This window comes from Herpailurus yagouaroundi, unplaced genomic scaffold (genome assembly GCF_014898765.1).
Source record: "Herpailurus yagouaroundi ecotype Mexico unplaced genomic scaffold, PumYag 140, whole genome shotgun sequence".
Taxonomy (NCBI): domain Eukaryota; kingdom Metazoa; phylum Chordata; class Mammalia; order Carnivora; family Felidae; genus Herpailurus; species Herpailurus yagouaroundi.
Window position 1 is genome coordinate 75484541 of NW_024412395.1, and position 17942 is coordinate 75502482.

General features: G+C 40.6%; 1 protein-coding gene and 1 pseudogene across 6 annotated transcripts in view; one reads left to right on the forward strand and one right to left on the reverse strand.

Annotated features, from left to right (window-relative positions):
- The window catches only part of HECW2 (HECT, C2 and WW domain containing E3 ubiquitin protein ligase 2), a 392473-nt gene that overhangs the window by 136042 nt on the left and 238489 nt on the right, over positions 1 to 17942 (reverse strand). For all 6 annotated transcript variants that reach the window (XM_040475725.1, XM_040475723.1, XM_040475726.1 and 3 more), the window contains 3 exons: positions 12360 to 12454; positions 6480 to 6555; positions 1905 to 2074 (listed from right to left, as the gene is read on the reverse strand). In XM_040475725.1, coding sequence (XP_040331659.1) covers positions 1905 to 2074; positions 6480 to 6555; positions 12360 to 12454 — 341 coding nt within the window. The remainder of the gene's footprint in view (positions 1 to 1904; positions 2075 to 6479; positions 6556 to 12359; positions 12455 to 17942) is intronic.
- On the forward strand, positions 13906 to 16371 carry LOC121030858 (proteasome assembly chaperone 4-like; annotated as a pseudogene).

The following is a 17942-nucleotide window of genomic DNA, read 5'->3' on the forward strand; positions in this document are numbered from 1 at the left end:
TGTTTGTTTGTTTGTTTGTTTGTTTGTTTGTTTGTTTGTTTGTTTGTTTTGGGAGAGAGAGAGAGAGCGCGCATGGCAAGAGGGAAGGGGCAGAGGGAGAGAGGGAGAGGGAGAATCCCAAGCAGGGATCTATGCAGGCCTCAATCTCACAAACTGTGAGATCATGACCTGACCTGAAATCAAGAGACGCTTGATCAACTGTGTCACCCAGGTGCCTCAGATAAAATTTTCTTCTTAAGGACGAGGATCTCCAGATCAGTGATGAAGCCGGGAATCTAATCAGAATCATTTCATCCCATTCCTGATATTATCCATTCAACCACAGTGATGTGAAAGGTTCCAGCCAGCTTTATACTTAGGCACTACTAAGTTTATTTAGTCATAACAATTAAAGTTCCCCAAAGGGCCATGTCATCTAGTAATTTGCTTCATGGAAAAAGCACTTGCTTAGAATAAGAGAGCAAAGTTTAAGCACCGCTTCTGCCTCTGAACAGCTAAGTTACATAAACACTTCAAGCTTCAGTTTCTTAACCATCAAAATGGATGGATGATGATCTCATCCCTTATGCGCCCTTATTATGCACACAAAGTTTAAGAATTTTGTAAATATAAAATGTTAGGAAAAGAAAGTTATTGCCAATATCATTACCAAATCCACTATGTGCCTTCTAAAGCTCATAGTGAGATACATGCTATGTCTTCTAGGCTTCTACATATGTTAAATTAAGTCGTGTGCCTTTAAGAATTTTTTACTATGTGGAGATCATAAGCAGTTTTTTTAAACCAGGTGTAAGAAAACATGCAATATTTAATCCATTTAAATAACTATAAGAACTTCTCAGGAGAAACATCTTGCTGTGCTGGCAAGTCTCGAAGAGCAGTACCTTTTTTCCAATTGGTTTTAGATCCCCGAATCATCTCCCTCCCCATGGAAATATTTCTACAAAGTTAGAACATATTGTCATTAAACACTAGGGAATGATCTGATTAACTATGCAACTCCTACGCCAATAAAGGTTTACCTAGAAACACTCTAACACCAGTGTATGAAACATGTCTTAGATCTCTGAGAAATGGTGGCAGAGTTCATGCTTTGCTCATTAGATGAGAAACAATATCTCTGTTCACTCCCTGATCTTCCCTAGTTCTAATGAGAAAACGCTTTGCTGGATTTCACTGATATGGTACGCTAAGATGACTGGTAGCTTAATGTGGCTGGAAGGAACGTCAAAGTATCTATCACCAACACATCAACGATCTGGCTTCCCTCGGGATGACAACTACCTTGAATGGCTTAATTAACCAAAATCTAGAAATCCAAAAAACATTTGCCAAAGCCCATAGGGAGAGAAATTCCTCTAATCTGTACTGAATACATAACTAGAACAAAATATAGAAAATTTGGCGGCCGCCCTTTACAAGTTTTTATTTTAATTCCAGTTAGTTATACAGTGTTACATTAGTTTTGGGTGTAAAAACATAAAAATTTTAAATAAAAACAGGATCAGTGTTACTGACTTTTCCTTCTGCTTCAGGCTCGAATATGGCTCTGCAAGTCAATGTTACTGAACCTGTCCTTACTTAAAATTTTAATATCTGTTCATCATGAATTTTTTGCACTGATTTTCATTTTTTAAAATATTTCACTAAAATCTTAACTTTGATTATTGAGTCTTCTGGCTCCCTTCAGTCACGCGCCCGAGATCAAGGACCTCACCTGCTTTGCCCTATTCCTGGCCCTGGCTACAAGGGACTGTCTCATTCTCCTCCTACACTCTTCCTAACAGAATCCTGAGATACCTTAGCCATCTTGCCCATGCTCATAAACAGCTCAACAGTACACATAAGAGAGATGAACTTGGCCAAATTCCTGTCAAGTAGAAGATCCCTGAGGATCATCTTACCTCTCGGTGCCAAATTGGATTAGTGGTGTTACTGATGATAGTAGACCTTCTCTCCTGCCCATGGTGGGCACAGGTGGGGAAACTGCTCTTCTTCCCTGGCTGAATGGACATCTTAAGATAAGGATCAGGATTGAAGAACATCCCTTTCTTTAGCCCCACTGCTCTAAGATCTTGAAAGAAAGAGAGGGGGAGGGAGGGAGAGAAAGGGAGAGGGGGGTAAACAACAGTAAAACAATAACAACGTTATTCACACCATGATTGTTGAGATAGGTAAGGACAAGTGAGTTATGAATAATTCCAGCAGAGGGGGAGTCTCTTGACAGGCTGAATAAATGAAGCCAAACATTTACCATCACCTCATGCACCTAAACCGACTTCCTGGGAACCATTTTGATTCTAACGTGCGTCTTCACCACCATTTTGCTATGTGGTTTGGCAACCAGCATTTCACACAGTATCTTGAGAGAAATTCTTAGGAAACAGTTTATTTTTTTTTTTAAAGAATGTTAATATGTTCTTTCATGAGAGAAAAATTAAATCTCTTCTACATACATATAATGAAATTATAGACCTATGTTTAATTGGGGGTGAAACTTCAGACCACACATTCAGTTGTACCACATTTAAAATGTTATATATTCCACAAATGTAATGAATATTAGGGGGAAAAGAAAACGAGAAATATTTCTAAAATTTGAATGCTACCTGCTGTATTAAATAATTGTGAGTCTACTGGTTAGTAACTTAAATATTTGATGGCTGTCCCAGAACATCTTAGATTCACCAGCTGCTACTTCACAGTATGTGAGTTGCTAAAATTTCTGGCTAAAATCTGGTAAATGGAGAGACTGACACTTTTCAAAGGAGTGAGGATAAGGGACACCAACATGTCAGGTAACAAACCCAGCTCTCCCGGGTCCTCAACACCTTTCTGAGAATATCAGTTTGAATAAGATTGGCCTAAGAGCTAAGGGATCTTGAAAGCTTCTGGAATAACGGACCATTTCTAAGCAACTTGCTACAATTATGATCAGTCTAAGGAGGTCCTGACCACTAGTCCAGAGAAAAATTCTGCAGATCCCTCTGAACCTCCAAAGACCTTTGGATTACCCAGATCAGCTGGGCAACAGACTCTGTATGGTGACTGTCAATGATGGCAGGTTCCCTGAGTCATCCTACTCAAGCCCATTCTTGAAACTCAAAGTCTTTCCTAGAGGGACAGAATTGGTGGGGTTGCCCATAGAACCACATTGTCTAGGGAGCCATTCCTGGAGGAGGCTCACCCATGGCCAACGACAACTTGTGGCCCAGAGTGCTGTCTAATAACAACTGACAGCCGAGTTTCATATGTCAGCAAAGACCGAAAAAGTCAACCAGGAGGCCCTTATGCTAAGGACACTGCATGAAATACAGTAAGATCTTTGATCTGAAGAGAAAAGAGAAGGAGAAGAGAAAGATGAGTAAGGCACTTCAGAGAAGCCACTGTCGTCTCTCTAGCCTTACAGTCCCCACTCCTGGCACTTCATAAGCTACACAGTCATCTTAACACAGCATCTGCAACTCACTATCAATTTAATGGTGCTACATGTTTTCGCGTGGCTTTATTCGGCATAAAATAGCTCCGAGAGGAAAACACAATTTGCATATTTACTTTCTTACCTTTCTCGATTAGGCTCACCTCAGACTCAAAGACAAGAATAATAGTCTTTAGATGCTAAATCTACTTCTAAACAAGGGATTTCTTTGCAGTAAATGAGGAGTAACATGGACGGAAATGGCCGCCACAAAGCATGACAGAGCTAAATTATTCATGCAAAGCATTCCTTTGGACAAAAAGCATTCCATCAGAAGATTACGCCACTGTGATGAAAGACGCCACTATTAAATAACCCTCATATCAAATTTTTCCACAAGGAATGCTGCACAAATAAATCTTCATTAATAAATATAAGAATCTACCAACTATTTGTAGTCTGATTATTCTGTTCCTTTATCCATCTCATTTCTGCTCTGGCTTCCCCATTTTGTCTTTTATATATTTTACTGCTCATAAATGTCTGCATCACCTAATAGACCAACTAAGACCTCAAAGTCACAAAAGTATGACATGCTAAATACCCTAGTTTAAAGTCTTATTTGGAGAAGAGGATTAAGATAGTAACCGAAACTCAGTTTTGGGGGCACTTGGGTGGCTCAGTTGGTTAAGCGTCCCACTTTGGCTCAGGTCATGATCTCATGGTTCGTGAGTTCAAGCCCCGCCTTGGGCTCTGTGCTGACAGCTCAGAGCCTGGAGACTGCTTCGGGTTCTGTGTCTCCCTCTCTCTACTGACCCTCCCCCGCTTGCGCCTCTGTCTCTCTCTCCCAAAATTAAATAAACATTAAAAAATTAAAAAAAAAACACAAACAGCTTTTGTTTTAGCTGTAGAATTCACTAATTCGTGTCCCTACTTACCACAGAGAATCAAGAGTAGAACATTTGCGGGCAGACATTCTACAATGCTTAAATGCTCTTCGCTAAACACTATTATCACTGTCAATATGCTATAACTGGATTAGTTGTTCAGAATTACCATTATAGAACTGCTTTCATCTTATATAATTTTTAGCCACTTCTGTACACCATCTGCAAATATCTGACCATACATTAGGAAGTAAAACAGATATAAAGTAGCCAGCCACTCTGTGTACTGAGGTGGGATGTTGGAAGAAATTATATTTAAAGAAGAAGCATCTGATGATGCCCCAAAGCTATTTCCTACTTTTTAGGAAAACGTCCTGGGGTTTTCAAGTTCTAGCTGGTCATTCTCCTGCAGTGAATTAATTAACATCTCTGTTAATTGGAATGATACTGATCACTTGGAAGCTTAAGGCAATGCGTCTAAACTAAGAAGACCATGGTATGATTAAAGTAACCATGGAGGTGGGCTAACTGTTCCCTACCTATACACGAAGGATTTCTGTACCTGCAACCCCTCAAGACTGTGAAGGTCTAAAGCAGAGCCAAATAAATGCTTCCAGGAGACACACAGACATTGAGGGTAAGGCTAAGTTCCACTGGCAGTGGAACTTCAAAGTGCACTTCTAAAAACCTAGAAATGTTTTAAAACCTGAGGGTTCCAACCAAAACATACTTCTTGGCCAGAATTGAACCATAAGCCACCAGTTTACAACTTCTGAGATCCACCAGAGAACCAAAGGCAAAAAAAGGCTTTCATAGTAAGTAAACTCATATAGGGGAGTAGGAACATGCTAGAACAGAAATAGATACTCTGGAAGGCCATGGGCCAGCAATGAACTAATGTGCACACTTTCATCATATGTGGTAATTATACATCATGGAAATGTTTGTTCTCAAGATCAGTTTTCTCTCACTCTTGACGATGTCAATTTTCATCCACAATACTTTTTGCAGCCAAGAAAAGTGAATCTAATTTAAAATTTAGAAGCACTGCACCAATGGAAAAATGGAAACAAAACATCTTTTAGTGACAGACATCTGTTAGACTGCATTTTATATGTGTCATAGCACAGTTGTCTGTTTTAAAAGTTCATTTCAAAGACTGATTTTCTTAGTGTCTTCCTGACTTTATGACTGCCAATTATTTTTTTTAAAATCAGTAGCTTTCAAACGTTTTTGACCGTGATCTACATATGAAATATATTTTATTCTGAAACCCAGTATACACATACATAGGTGTGGGTATATTTTGTGTGTGAAAGTTTTCAGTCTGTATAAACTGATGTTCTATGAAAAAATATTTCCCTTTGGTGAAAAACTCTGAATTTTCCCCCATTCTTTTTTTTGAACTGTTGGATTCAACTAAATTAAACTTACCAAACACAGATGAGTTCTAACTCACAATCTGAAAAGCAGCACATTTTCATAAACAAGCAATTAGAATATTTCCTTAATCAGAAAATAAACAAAAAAGTTGCCTTATCAGCTTTCCAACTTTTATGTGAATTTCTCCACAGAAATAGGAGGAGTAACCTTGGCTTATTTTTCCTAGTCTCCAATATTTTCCTTTCTTCAGATGAGCTAAGCACATACATGGTTTTCAAAACTAAAGTTCTCCAGTAGGGATAGCATATGTTACAGTGTTGTTTTTAAGTAACTGTATATAGTTACAGTCATTTTATCACTAGAAAACCTGGAAGAAATAATTTCTGAGTTTATATTAGTAGTCTAATTTTTTCATGGTAAGAAATATACTTGAATTTCCAGAACTTTTACCAAAAAAAATAAATAGTTCACATATCATATGTAAGACTCTGTAAGGGTGCCTGGGTGGCTCAGTCGGTTGAGCGTCCAACTTCAGCTCAGGTCATGATCTCACAGCTCATGAGTTCGAGCCCCATGTCAGGCTCTGTGCTGACAGCTCAGAGCCTGGCGCCTTCTTCAGATTCTGTGTCTCCCTCTCTCTCTCTGTCCCTCCCCTGCTCACTCTCTCTCAAAAATAAACATTAAAAAAAATTTTTTTAATAAAAAAAAAGAATCTATAGACAGAAGTAACTATTCATGCCTTTGAAATTATACACTTTCAAACTGGACATCACGTTTAAAGACACCTTTACCTGACAACGTGAAGCTGACGAGTTTCCGAGAATGCTGATTTCCGGAAGCACCTCCTTCCATGCCTTCTGCCCCCATCTGCAGAGGAAAAGCACATATTTGAAGTTTCACAGGAGTATGATGGTACCCAACGTGTTTAGGCAACCACATATATTTACAAATGTGATGATTTTTTGTATCAAACATGCATTGTAGTATATGCCTTTCATATACTATAAATCTTGGAATCCAGACACATAAAAATGCATATTTTCAGAGACGAGAGAAGGAGTCACACCTAAATTTAAATCATTACCCCAAATGAAACCAATATGAACTTCTAAATTTCCTGGGACAGGAATCAACCTACTTTATGTCCTTTTACTTCTTTGATAAGAATATAGCTGATATGTAGTGAATGTACTTACATTACTATTACTATATTAAAATGTTCCTTTCAGTTAAAAACCAAACACCAGATTCCTTTAGATTTGCTAGGAAAACAGAATAAACTAAACAGGTGATTTTTCTCAAACTCATCCACATATATGTAGAATTACCCTCCAATTACCTGCCAAATATTTCTGAGTCACCATGTGGATGCCCCACTGCCCTCGTAGACTCCTATTTTACTGTGCTGCAGGTACATGGCACAGCTATTATAATTAGCAGTTGTAAGAGTCTGCAGTGCTGTTGTACTGATTATTGTATTGTAAAAGTTTTTGTAAAGGCTATCTCACTTGAAACCTGTCATTTATGGACCACCAAGTATGGCAAATTTAGCTTTTCTCTCAATTAATGTACAAGTAAGTGCTCCACTTATGGTACACTAGGAAAAAAAAAAAGGTCTCCCAGTTCTCTAACAAAGAAGCCCACAACGCTGTAAGAGACTGAACTGAAGGCAGAATATATTTTGAATAATTGGGAAACAGAGACCACATATTAATTCTAAACTTTGGATTAAACCCTTCCATCTAAATTTTGCCGCACTCCCTCACTTTTTAAAAAATCATCTACCACCAATGGGGCGCCTGGGTGGCTCAGTCCATTGAGCATCTGACTTCGGCTCAGTTCATGATCTCACAGTTGCTGAGTTCAAGCCCCATGTCGGCTCTGTGCTGATAGCTTGGAGCCTGGAGCCTGATTTGGATTCTGTGTCTCCCTCCCCCTCTCTGTTCCTCCCCCTCTCACACTCTGTGTTTCTCTCTCTCAAAAATAAATAAAGATTAAGAAATTTAAAAAAAAATCATACACCACCAAATGCAAACTGATAGAGCCACTGTGGAAAACAGTATGTGAGTTCCTCAAAAAATTAAAAAGAGAATTACCAGATGATCCAGTAATTCCACTACTGGCCTTTTACCCAGGGAAAATGAAAACACTAATTCGAAAAGATATATGCACCCCTATGTTTACTGCAACACTATCTACAATAGCCAAGATATGGAAGCAACCCACGTGTCCACTGATAGATGAATAGATAAAGAAAGTGTGACATACATATATATATATACATATATATACACACACACACACACACATATATACACACACACACATACATACAATGGAACATGGAACATGACTCAGTCATAAAAACAATGAAATCTTGCCATCTGCAACAACATGGATGGATCCAGAGACTATAATGCGGAATGAAATAAGTCAGTCAGAGAAAGACAAATACAGCGTGATTTCACTCATATGTGGAATTTAAGAAACAAAACAAATGAACAAACAACAACAAGAAAGACAAACAAAAAACCAGACTCTTAAATATAGAGAAGAAACTGATGGTTACCAGAGGGAAGTGGATGGGGAGATGGGTGAAATAAGTGATGGGGATTACAGAGTACACTTAATGTGATGAGCACTGAGTAACGTATAGAATTGTTGAATCACTAAACTAATATAATACTGTATGTTAACTATCCTTCAATTTTTTAACCTCATATACTTCTAAGAAATAACTTTACTAATCCAAGCAAAGTTGAACAATTTAAAAATAAATTCCAGGGGCGCCTGGGTGGCTCAGTCGGTTGAGCGTCTGACTTCAGCTCAGGTCATCTCTCAGTCCATGAGTTCAAGCCCCAAGTCGGGCTCTGTGCTGATGGCTAGAGCCTGGAGCCTGTTTCAGATTCTGTGTTTCCCTCTCTCTCTGACCCTCCCCTGTTCATGCTCTGTCTCTCTCTGTCTCAAAAATAAATAAACGTTAAAAAATTTTTTTAAAAATAAATTCTATTCAAATTTTGAAATATAAATTTCTACTTCCTTCTCCTTTTCTAAATGTTTATTTATTTATTCTGAGGGAGAGAGTGTGCACACACAGGTTGGGGAGGGGCAGAGAGAGAGAGAGAGAGAGAGAGAGGGAGACAGAGAGAGTCCCAAGCAGGTCTTGCACTGTCAGCACAGAGCCCAATGTGGGGCTCAATCCCACGAACCCATAAGATCATGACCTGAGCTGAAATCAAGAGTCAGAAGCTTAACCGACTGAGCCGCCCAGGTGCCCCTCTACTTCCTGTACCTTAATCAAAACTATTTTGCATGGCACTTCACTGATTCCTGATGCTTTCAAACGTCATCTGCAGTATAATAGGGTATCATCCAGGTATCTTAAATTTATTTCATCCATAAAACCAACTTTGTGATAACTCTGGATTGACTCTCAACAAGTATGTAAAGTTTACCATATTGCGTTGTTTCTCTCTGACTCACCATCCCCAGTTTAATCGGAAAAGACACAGCAGCAAACTGGCCAGATAACGGATGGCTGTCTCTGTCTCATCCTGCTTTCACCACACACATCCCTGGACCATAGAGCAATGAACAGCGTGAGGTGGTACAGACTGCTGTGAGACAGACACTCAGCAACCTGCCCTCCAAGTCCTGAGTACAGCCTGATAAACCATAGCTTCCCACCAAATGGACCACACTGCCCAATAAGATGTGTTCCCTCCAAAAACATGAAGTCTCTTCCTGCTAAGCTACACCGATGCTAAGTGAGTTAAAGGAGATGAAAAAGATTCATGGTCAGTCTTCATTTAAACGTGTTGGAAATGTTATAAGATATTACAGAAACACAAGAAAATGCCTTCAAATTCTCATTTTAAAAATATAAACCACTGTCTGGCAAAAGCTAATGTGAAACAACTCTCAGAGAATTCACAGATAGCGTCCTGTACTACAACTGAGACAAATGCTCTTCTGAAGTAATACTCATGAATTCAATTCATCATTTGTGACAAGAAAGCCAGGAAAGACCAAACATTATCACTAGATACAGGAACATCGGTGATAAGAAACACATCTGCACTCAATGTTTAAAGAGATATTTTAAATAAACTCACGCCACAGATTCATTCCAGGAAAACCCAGAAGGAACACTGACAACCAAGTGTTGAAACAATACATGGTAGTGAGTGATGCTAGCCTTTATCTGTCCCCGAAGCCAAAGGATTTCCTGTTCCAAGTGTCAGAGACACGTATCACTGAGTACTCTGATGAATGACAATGACGTCAAAGTACAAATGACAGACAAGACGCAACTTTTTTAAAATCCTTGATTCATTGCAAAAGGATATATGAGAAAGGAGGCCATAAGATGATGATGGCAGTTCATTTTCTTCCCTAGAGAGGTGCTCAGACACTTCCTCCAGGGCTATTCTTTGCATGTGGTCATAGAATAATCAAACTAAAATATCAATGTTGTCAATCAGTCACAATAACTAGACACATGTCATATAACTAGGTGACTATCATGGAAACACAGCACTTATCCCCACCATGAGGTGTCCCCCAGACTTCCAATTTTGGACATACACCCAATTGTCTCAGCTGGGTCAGAAATCTATTGACCACCAATTCCATTATTGTCACCCTTTGAACAGAAATATTCTATTCTGACTGCCAGAGCTATATCTATGAAGCTTTGATGGTTCTCTAAAAGCTGTCTGAAGAAAATTAATTATCTACAAACTATCCACAGGCTTTGACAGAGTAATCTCAATGCAAAATCAATGGAATGAGACCAGTGTTCACTACGCTGTAAAACCCTGCTGCCTTCAGTGATATCTGATCACTTAAGTTGCTCAAGTCTAATAAAATCTGAATCTAGAAAATCATGTTTGGAAGTTATTGTCTAATTTCACACACAGTTAATTTTTCAAAGGTTCTATTATTAAAGACCTCACTTTTCCACTTTTGTAATTTTTCTTTTTAGAATATCAATTGAAGCACATTCCACCGCTTAGTATGTGACATGGCAGATTTTGTAATCAATGACTGTTATTCTCCTGGTGACCTTCAAAGTCTTGTATAATAAATGTGGATTATTCTTTTAAATTCTAAATTATGTTTACTACATGGGAACTCAAATATAATTCAAATGCAAGTAGAATATTTGGATACTAAAGATTTCGCAAATACTATTCCCACTACCTGAAATGCTCTTCCCCCCACCCCGCCCCCACCCCACCTCTTCACCTAAGTATCTCCTACTCATCCTTCAGATCGTCGTGCAAACACGCTTCAAGGAAGCCTTCCAAGACCTACTTGATCAGGATAAATTCTACTAGTATGTGCCCTCATAGCCCCATTTTACTCCCCCTCACAGCAATTATCACTCAAATAAACATAAATTAATTTAGTGATGTCTCTTGTACCCACCAGACCAGTGAAAGAAAGGACTGAGTTTTTGCTTGTCATGTCATCCCCAAAGGTGAGTGCAACGGCTGGTACTTAGCAGGTACCCAATGAATATTTGTTTGAGTGAATAAATGAAAAGGAAAGACTTCATGATATACCGTTGTTGGTTCAAAATGCCACCTGCAGAGATTACTTTCTGAATTTCAGGGAGTCAACATGACTACTTGCCTATTTCCAAAAATGCTTGCATCTATAAATGCACACGTACACAATACACATGTGCGTGCACACACACACACACACACACACACACACACTGTGATAAAGGTTCTATATTGTGGGAGTCAATATTTTTCTTCTTTGCTTTCATGATCTGATTTTTATTAATGGCTTATTAAACCTCCAATGCTTTACATATCTTAGACTCTAAGAATCTCCCCAAACCACCTGAACCCAACCACCCATCTACAATGAGTACATACTACAAAGCTGTTAGATTCTAAATTTAGTCAATGGAGTGAAAAACCACAAAATTGTGAAAAATAAACCTTCAGAAAGTACCATGTTGAAAACGTATATATATACTTGCCTGCAAAAGTCTAACACAACCAGTTTCCTTCCAAACTAAATCAGGCATCTCTTTCTTCACTTGAGGGCCTGGTGAAGAGGGGGACTTCCGTTGAGTGGCCATGTTATACTAAAAATGTGTGGTATATTTAGGCTCTAGCGCCCAACTCAGCATCTAGGAATCTGGTGCTCAGACCTCCTGAGGAAATAGCACATGCATGATCCCCATCTCACACTCTTTGGAGTGAAAGCTTGTAAAGACGACTGCTGCGGGTAGAATCACACAGGATTTGAATTGCTATTTTCCCCTCTTACTCACTGAGCTCATGTAAATTAAACTCAGGTAAGATGCAATGCCACCATTTCCTCCCAACCAGTCACCCAGACTAAATTTAGACCAAGTTTAAGACTAAATTTGATGGCATACTCACTAATTTGCTTCATGAATGGGTTCTCTGAAGAGCTGACCATTTGCAGAATTGTTATAAATCAAATCATATTTTTCCACGATTCGTATTATGGATCCAGGTAAGCCAGCCTGTAAGTTATTTCCTTTCCTACAACAGTGCCCACGCTGTTATGTGTTTCCTTTTTCATCGTTCCTCATAACCCTGCCAGAGCTGCACTGGCAAAAATAGAAGCTGAGGGCCCGGGGGGACCTCATGAGGAAGCCGGCAATGAGGGGCACTCACCATCACAGCAGGATTCTTCACGGTGATGCAGGGGGTCGTGGCTCGCAGGGCTCCGCTAATGCCGTGGTAGTATTTGAAACAGATTTTTATCTCAGCTGCAAATTGATTGGAGAAAAACAGTAATTTCAACACTGAAACTAGTCATTTAGGAATCAGCTGAAGAAATCTGCCACACCCCCTGTCAGAAGATCCTACTCTAGACTCTTTGAATAATCAATCCCTTCTTTTCCAATCAAAGAAATAAATTACACCAATTCCTGTTTGATTTTACAGAGTTCTCTGAAATTTTCTATGAATATCCCAAAGATATGAGAAAAATAATGCACAAAACAACACACCAAAATATGTATAGTGTAGGGACAGGAAGAAAACTAGTCACCATTTATTGAGGCGCTCCACAGCGCACCAGACACCGTGGTTTGTCGCCGCTCATGTTGTTATTTGATACCCACTTCAACCTTGGGAGGCAGAAATTCCCATCCCCATATTACAGAAGAAGTGGCAGGGTTTGCAGAAGGTCAAATAAACAGGAAATGACAGAGTCAGAACTCAAACCCAGTCTGTGGGACTCCAAAGCGTTCACTCCTAACCTCTACAAAATAGACTGCCACTGTTAGTGGAAATACAAAAAAGCAGTCTAACAGAGTAAAAAAGAATGCTGTATAGATTCTGCAGTGATAGGGAATCTGTATTTTAATTTTTCAGGTGGCTTCAATGTAGTCACTAGACAGGGATCAAATTTAGGAACCACTGGCATATAGATACATAAATATATAGATCTGGATAGATAAATAGATGGATAAATAGACAGACAGATAGAGATATGTGGAGATATATATACCTCTCTCCCCACAGGTGCATGTGTACATACACACACACACACACACACACACACACACACACACACATAAAATTTGAGCTTGATGAAAAGCAATACAAATGCCAATTATTGATTTTGGAAAGTAATTACAATTTCAAAGACCGTGAAGGCAAAATGTGTCAAAGATAAAACCCACAGCCGCTAGAATTTCTCTGTATACAAAGTATGTGAGTCACTGTAGTGTCCCTACAAGACGCATTTTCCCCAAGGTGTCATTTAAGGCAATGATGTCATAGGAAATGATGCTGATGGACAGGCACCAGGGAAGAGTCGCAGCCTAGAGAAGTGGGGTTCCTCTCTCAACTGAGTCACCTGGATTATTAAAGTGGGGCCACTAGATGGATTCTCCCCAAGAAGTTCCTCTTCTATCAACTCTCCTGACTGCACCAAATGGTCTCCTACAGTGTATTTGGTTTGCCGATTTTAAGAGAAAGAATGCTTTAAAAAATCATTTTAGGAATTTACATAGGATTAGGAATACTACGTACAGGAATACAAAACTGTATTACATTTTTCTGTCAATGACAAAATACTAAAGCTTAAAAAATTAGCTCTGTCATGAGGGAAAATATTGAGTGTTTCCATTATGCATGATGATCATAGTGCAGTGACTCACAATGTAGTTAGCATCATCAAGCAAAAGATTTTTACCACATACCCATCACAACATATGCCTGACAGTGCAAGAGAATCAAAGAAAGGTTTCTGGTCTAGCAGGTGTTCTTTGTGTAGCTGTTAGGATGACAATTTTACAGGAAGGGCTAAAAAGGAAGAGCGGCCGGGTAGCAGAATGTGGAGACCCCGGAGAAGATGAGCGACAACACGGTGCAGTCAGAAAGGCCTCATGGAACAAATAGGTCTGGACTCACACTTCTAGATGAGAAAAATGGAGCAGAGATGATAACGGGTGAGGGGCGGTAAAGCAGGGAAGCAGGAATAAGCATGCTGAGTTTGAGGAACAGCAAGATGACGCACACAAGAATTCTAGCCGCACTATGACTTCACTTGCCTGGGAACACCTCTGCAAAGGACTTTCCCGAACATTAACACAAGCTTTTGGTTATTACTGAAATAGTGACAGCTGTACAGGTCTGTGCAAACCCTCCTCTTCCACTTGCTTTCTTCCAAGACCAAGAGCACGTATTCTACGAGAACAAAGCTAAGCACCATGCACAAAGCCTGCCAAAGCAGAAAAAGCCTGATGGTGTGCACGAGGACTGAATTCTGCAGGCATGAGCTCATTAGGATCACACTCAAAATGCTGGCAACCAGCGGTCTGGGAATCCGCCTGCAGCGGCACCTCATAGATCAGATCAGCGGTAAGGGAGTGAGCAGCTCATTTTTCTACAAAGAGAAGTGCATTTTTATAAGACATCTTCCCCTAGCTCCCTCTCAAGTCAGGATGCTATCTCCTCTTTTGTAAGGTTTTAAGAGTCAGCTAGGTAATAGATTATGAGATTGGAAAAAAAAAAGGGGGGACTGCTGATTTTTGTGTGTAGGATGTTGACAGCCAGGCCTGCTTTGCTAGTGAACCCATGTGGGGTGTTGTTTATTCCTTGCTATAACAAAAGTCTCCAACCCCAGTGACAAATTAGGATCCTTGAAACTATAAGATAAACTCATTCTGAATTGCACAGGATAGATTTTGTGGACATGATCACCAAAAAACACGACAGAGCTAACAGCTTCATAATGCTTCAAGGCTAGATGCAAAGCCAAGGGGATTTGCACAGATCACCTATTACAGAACCAAACACATAGGCTGGTCATCAGAGAGAATAACACAGTACTGGACAGAACTAGTCGTTTGCGCCTGGACTAAAACACACCGGCACCTTCAGCAGAACACCAGTGAAGACTTCTGTCCCCTAAAATACACCAACGTTCCACGCTGACAAGGTGAGAGCGTTCCTCTTCAAACATTAGTGTTTTATGAGGTCACTCAAGATTTTTTTAAATGGTGTTACTAAATGCAATCTCCTCTGAGAGAGAAAAGACAGAGAGCTGCATTCTGATTGACGTGCTTAACCATTTTAGCGGTGGAAAGAGGTAACTAGGAAGAAGACTCAAAAAGGGTGGAAAGGGGAGCTGGCATTCACGCTCCTACTTTAGCTACAATCTGTAAGCACTAACTGCAAGAGGAAAACAAAAAGCTACTTCTGAGAAACAGATACACGGACAGATAACAGTAAACATATGAATGATGACCGAGCATCAGATACAGGAGGAGCCCGCTGCCTGCGGCACCGGCCAGCCCTGTGCACAGGCAGGGGAGACAGAGGCCTAAGGAGCGATGAATGATCCCATGTACCTGAGAATGGTTTCTCCACAGCCCGATGTGGGAGCCAACATCTCCTCCTACCGGTCTCAGATTATGGAAATATATATATATTAAAATATGTGTGTACGTATATATAAAGTAAGAGTATTTTCTCCAAAAAAAAAAAAAAAACCCCGCCTTTTATAAAAAGCATGTTGGCTCACTTGCTAGGGTCTGGTTGGGCCAGTGATGGTGGTGGGGGGCCGGGGTCTTGGTGCTTGTGGTCCTGGGCCCAACGGGCAGCATGGAGGGGCCACCCCAGATCGGGACATCTCCCTGCACAACTTCAGCACAAGGCTGTGAGAGCAGCTCGTCCACTTCCACGTCATGTGACTGACACACTGGCTCTTCCTGTGGGTGGGGGCCATGCCGCACCTGTGCAACCTCGCCGTGGCCCTGTGCAGCCACTACGATTCCATCCCCGTGTCTCCTCCCTCCTCAGAGACACTTGTGGCATGACCTCCACTGATCTTACCTGGCACTTAGCCAGGAAGACCAACAAACAGATGTTTGTCAGCTATAACCTTCAAAACACAGATAGTAACCTCACATTACTTGTAAAACACAGGATCAAGGAAGAAATGGAGGCTTATCCAGAAAAGTTCTAGCAGAGTGGCAGAAGTGAGAATTTGTAACTTACGTACAATATACATTTAAATAAATGGACTGAATTAAAAAAAAAAAAAAAAAAAGCATGTTGCCTCAGAGGGCAGCAAGACAGGAGAAGGGTGAGGAGGCCTCCTACATTAGCCTATAAGGACCTGCCATTGGGGGCACCTGGGTGGCTCAGTCGGTTAGGTGTCCGACTTCAGCTCAGGTCATTATCTCATGGTTCATGGGTTCAAGCCCTGCATCAGGCTCTGTGCTGAGAGCTCAGAGCCTGCAGCCTGCTTCAGATTCTGTCTCCAGCTTGTGCTCTGCCCCTCCCCAGCTTGTGCTCTGCCCCTCCCCAGCTTGTGCTCTGCCTCTCTGTCTCTAAAATAAACATTTAAAAAAATAAAAAAAATAAAAAAGGACCTGCCATTGGCTGGGCCCGCTCTAGCCTAGGAAGGAAGGAAGGAAGAAAGCACCACCCAAATGGCATCTTCCTCTCTCAGAGGTCCCTTCTGAACGGCTAAAGCCAGGCATGAACTATGGAAATATATTTTGGTGCCTTTTAGTAATCTTCAGGATACTTTCATTAAAGGTTTACTACAATAAAGACTTGGCAGCCTCTATTTAAATGCTGACCAGACATAGAAGCCCGCTTATTTTTAAATTTTTAATTTACGAATTTTAATGAAGACATCTCCCAGAGCACTGGTGCTGTGGGGTGATGGGAGGGGGATTGTGGGGAGATAGTAACCTTGGGCTTGTTTGGGGTGGGGGAGGGGAGGTCAGGGAGGTGGAAGGGAAGTTGAACAGGGTTTAGGAACTTAACCATGCTCCTAAGTAAAGGGGTTTCTATAACTGCATGATTCTGACATTGCATTTAAAAAAATTTTTTTAAGTATATTTATTTTTGAGAGAGAGGGAAAGAGAGAGAGAGCACAAGTGGGGGAGGGACAGAGAGAGAGAGAGAGAGAGACAGAGAGGGAGGCACAGAATCTGAAACGGCCTCCAGGCTTTGAGCTTTCAGTGCAGAGCCTGACACGGGGCTTGAACTCATAAACCGTGAGGTCATGACCTGAGCCGAAGTTGCATGTTTAACCAACTGAGTCACCCAGGCGCCCCTGACACTGCATTTTTATTTTTTTTAATGTTTATTTTTGAGAGAGAGAGAGAGAGAGAGAGAGAGAGAGAATGAGCGGGGGAGAGGCAAAGAGTGAGTGGGGGAGGGGCAGAGAGAGGGAGACATAGAATCCGAAGCAAGCTCTAGGCTCCAGGCTCTGAGCTGTCAGCACAGAGCCTGACATGGGGCTCAAACTCATAAGCTGTGAGATCAGGAGCCGAAGTCAGATGCTTCACCGACTGAGCCACCCAGGTGCCCCCTATGACACTGCATTTTTAAGGCAACCATTGTGTTTCTGGGTTTGTATATGAATAAAATATTTTCAGACAGATCAAATGAAACTGGTAAAAGTGCTTGCCTTCGGGGAGGAGAAACTAATGACTGGGGCATGAAGTTGAAGAGATACGTTTACCTTTGGATCTTTTCAACATTATATTCTTTCATACACTACTTATTCAAAAATTATTTTTTAAAAAGAATCTCAACTCAGCTACATTAACTCCGGGCATTAGTATAAAACTTCATTTCAAGCCCTCTCTGAAAAAAGATTCTACAGGCCACCCTGCGCAAGAAATGGTTTTATTTCAAAGGCTGGGATCTCATCCATCACTTTAAATAGCAACAAGATTCACTTAGGCAGTCACTAATAGCTTGTTCCTATTTAGAAAGTGT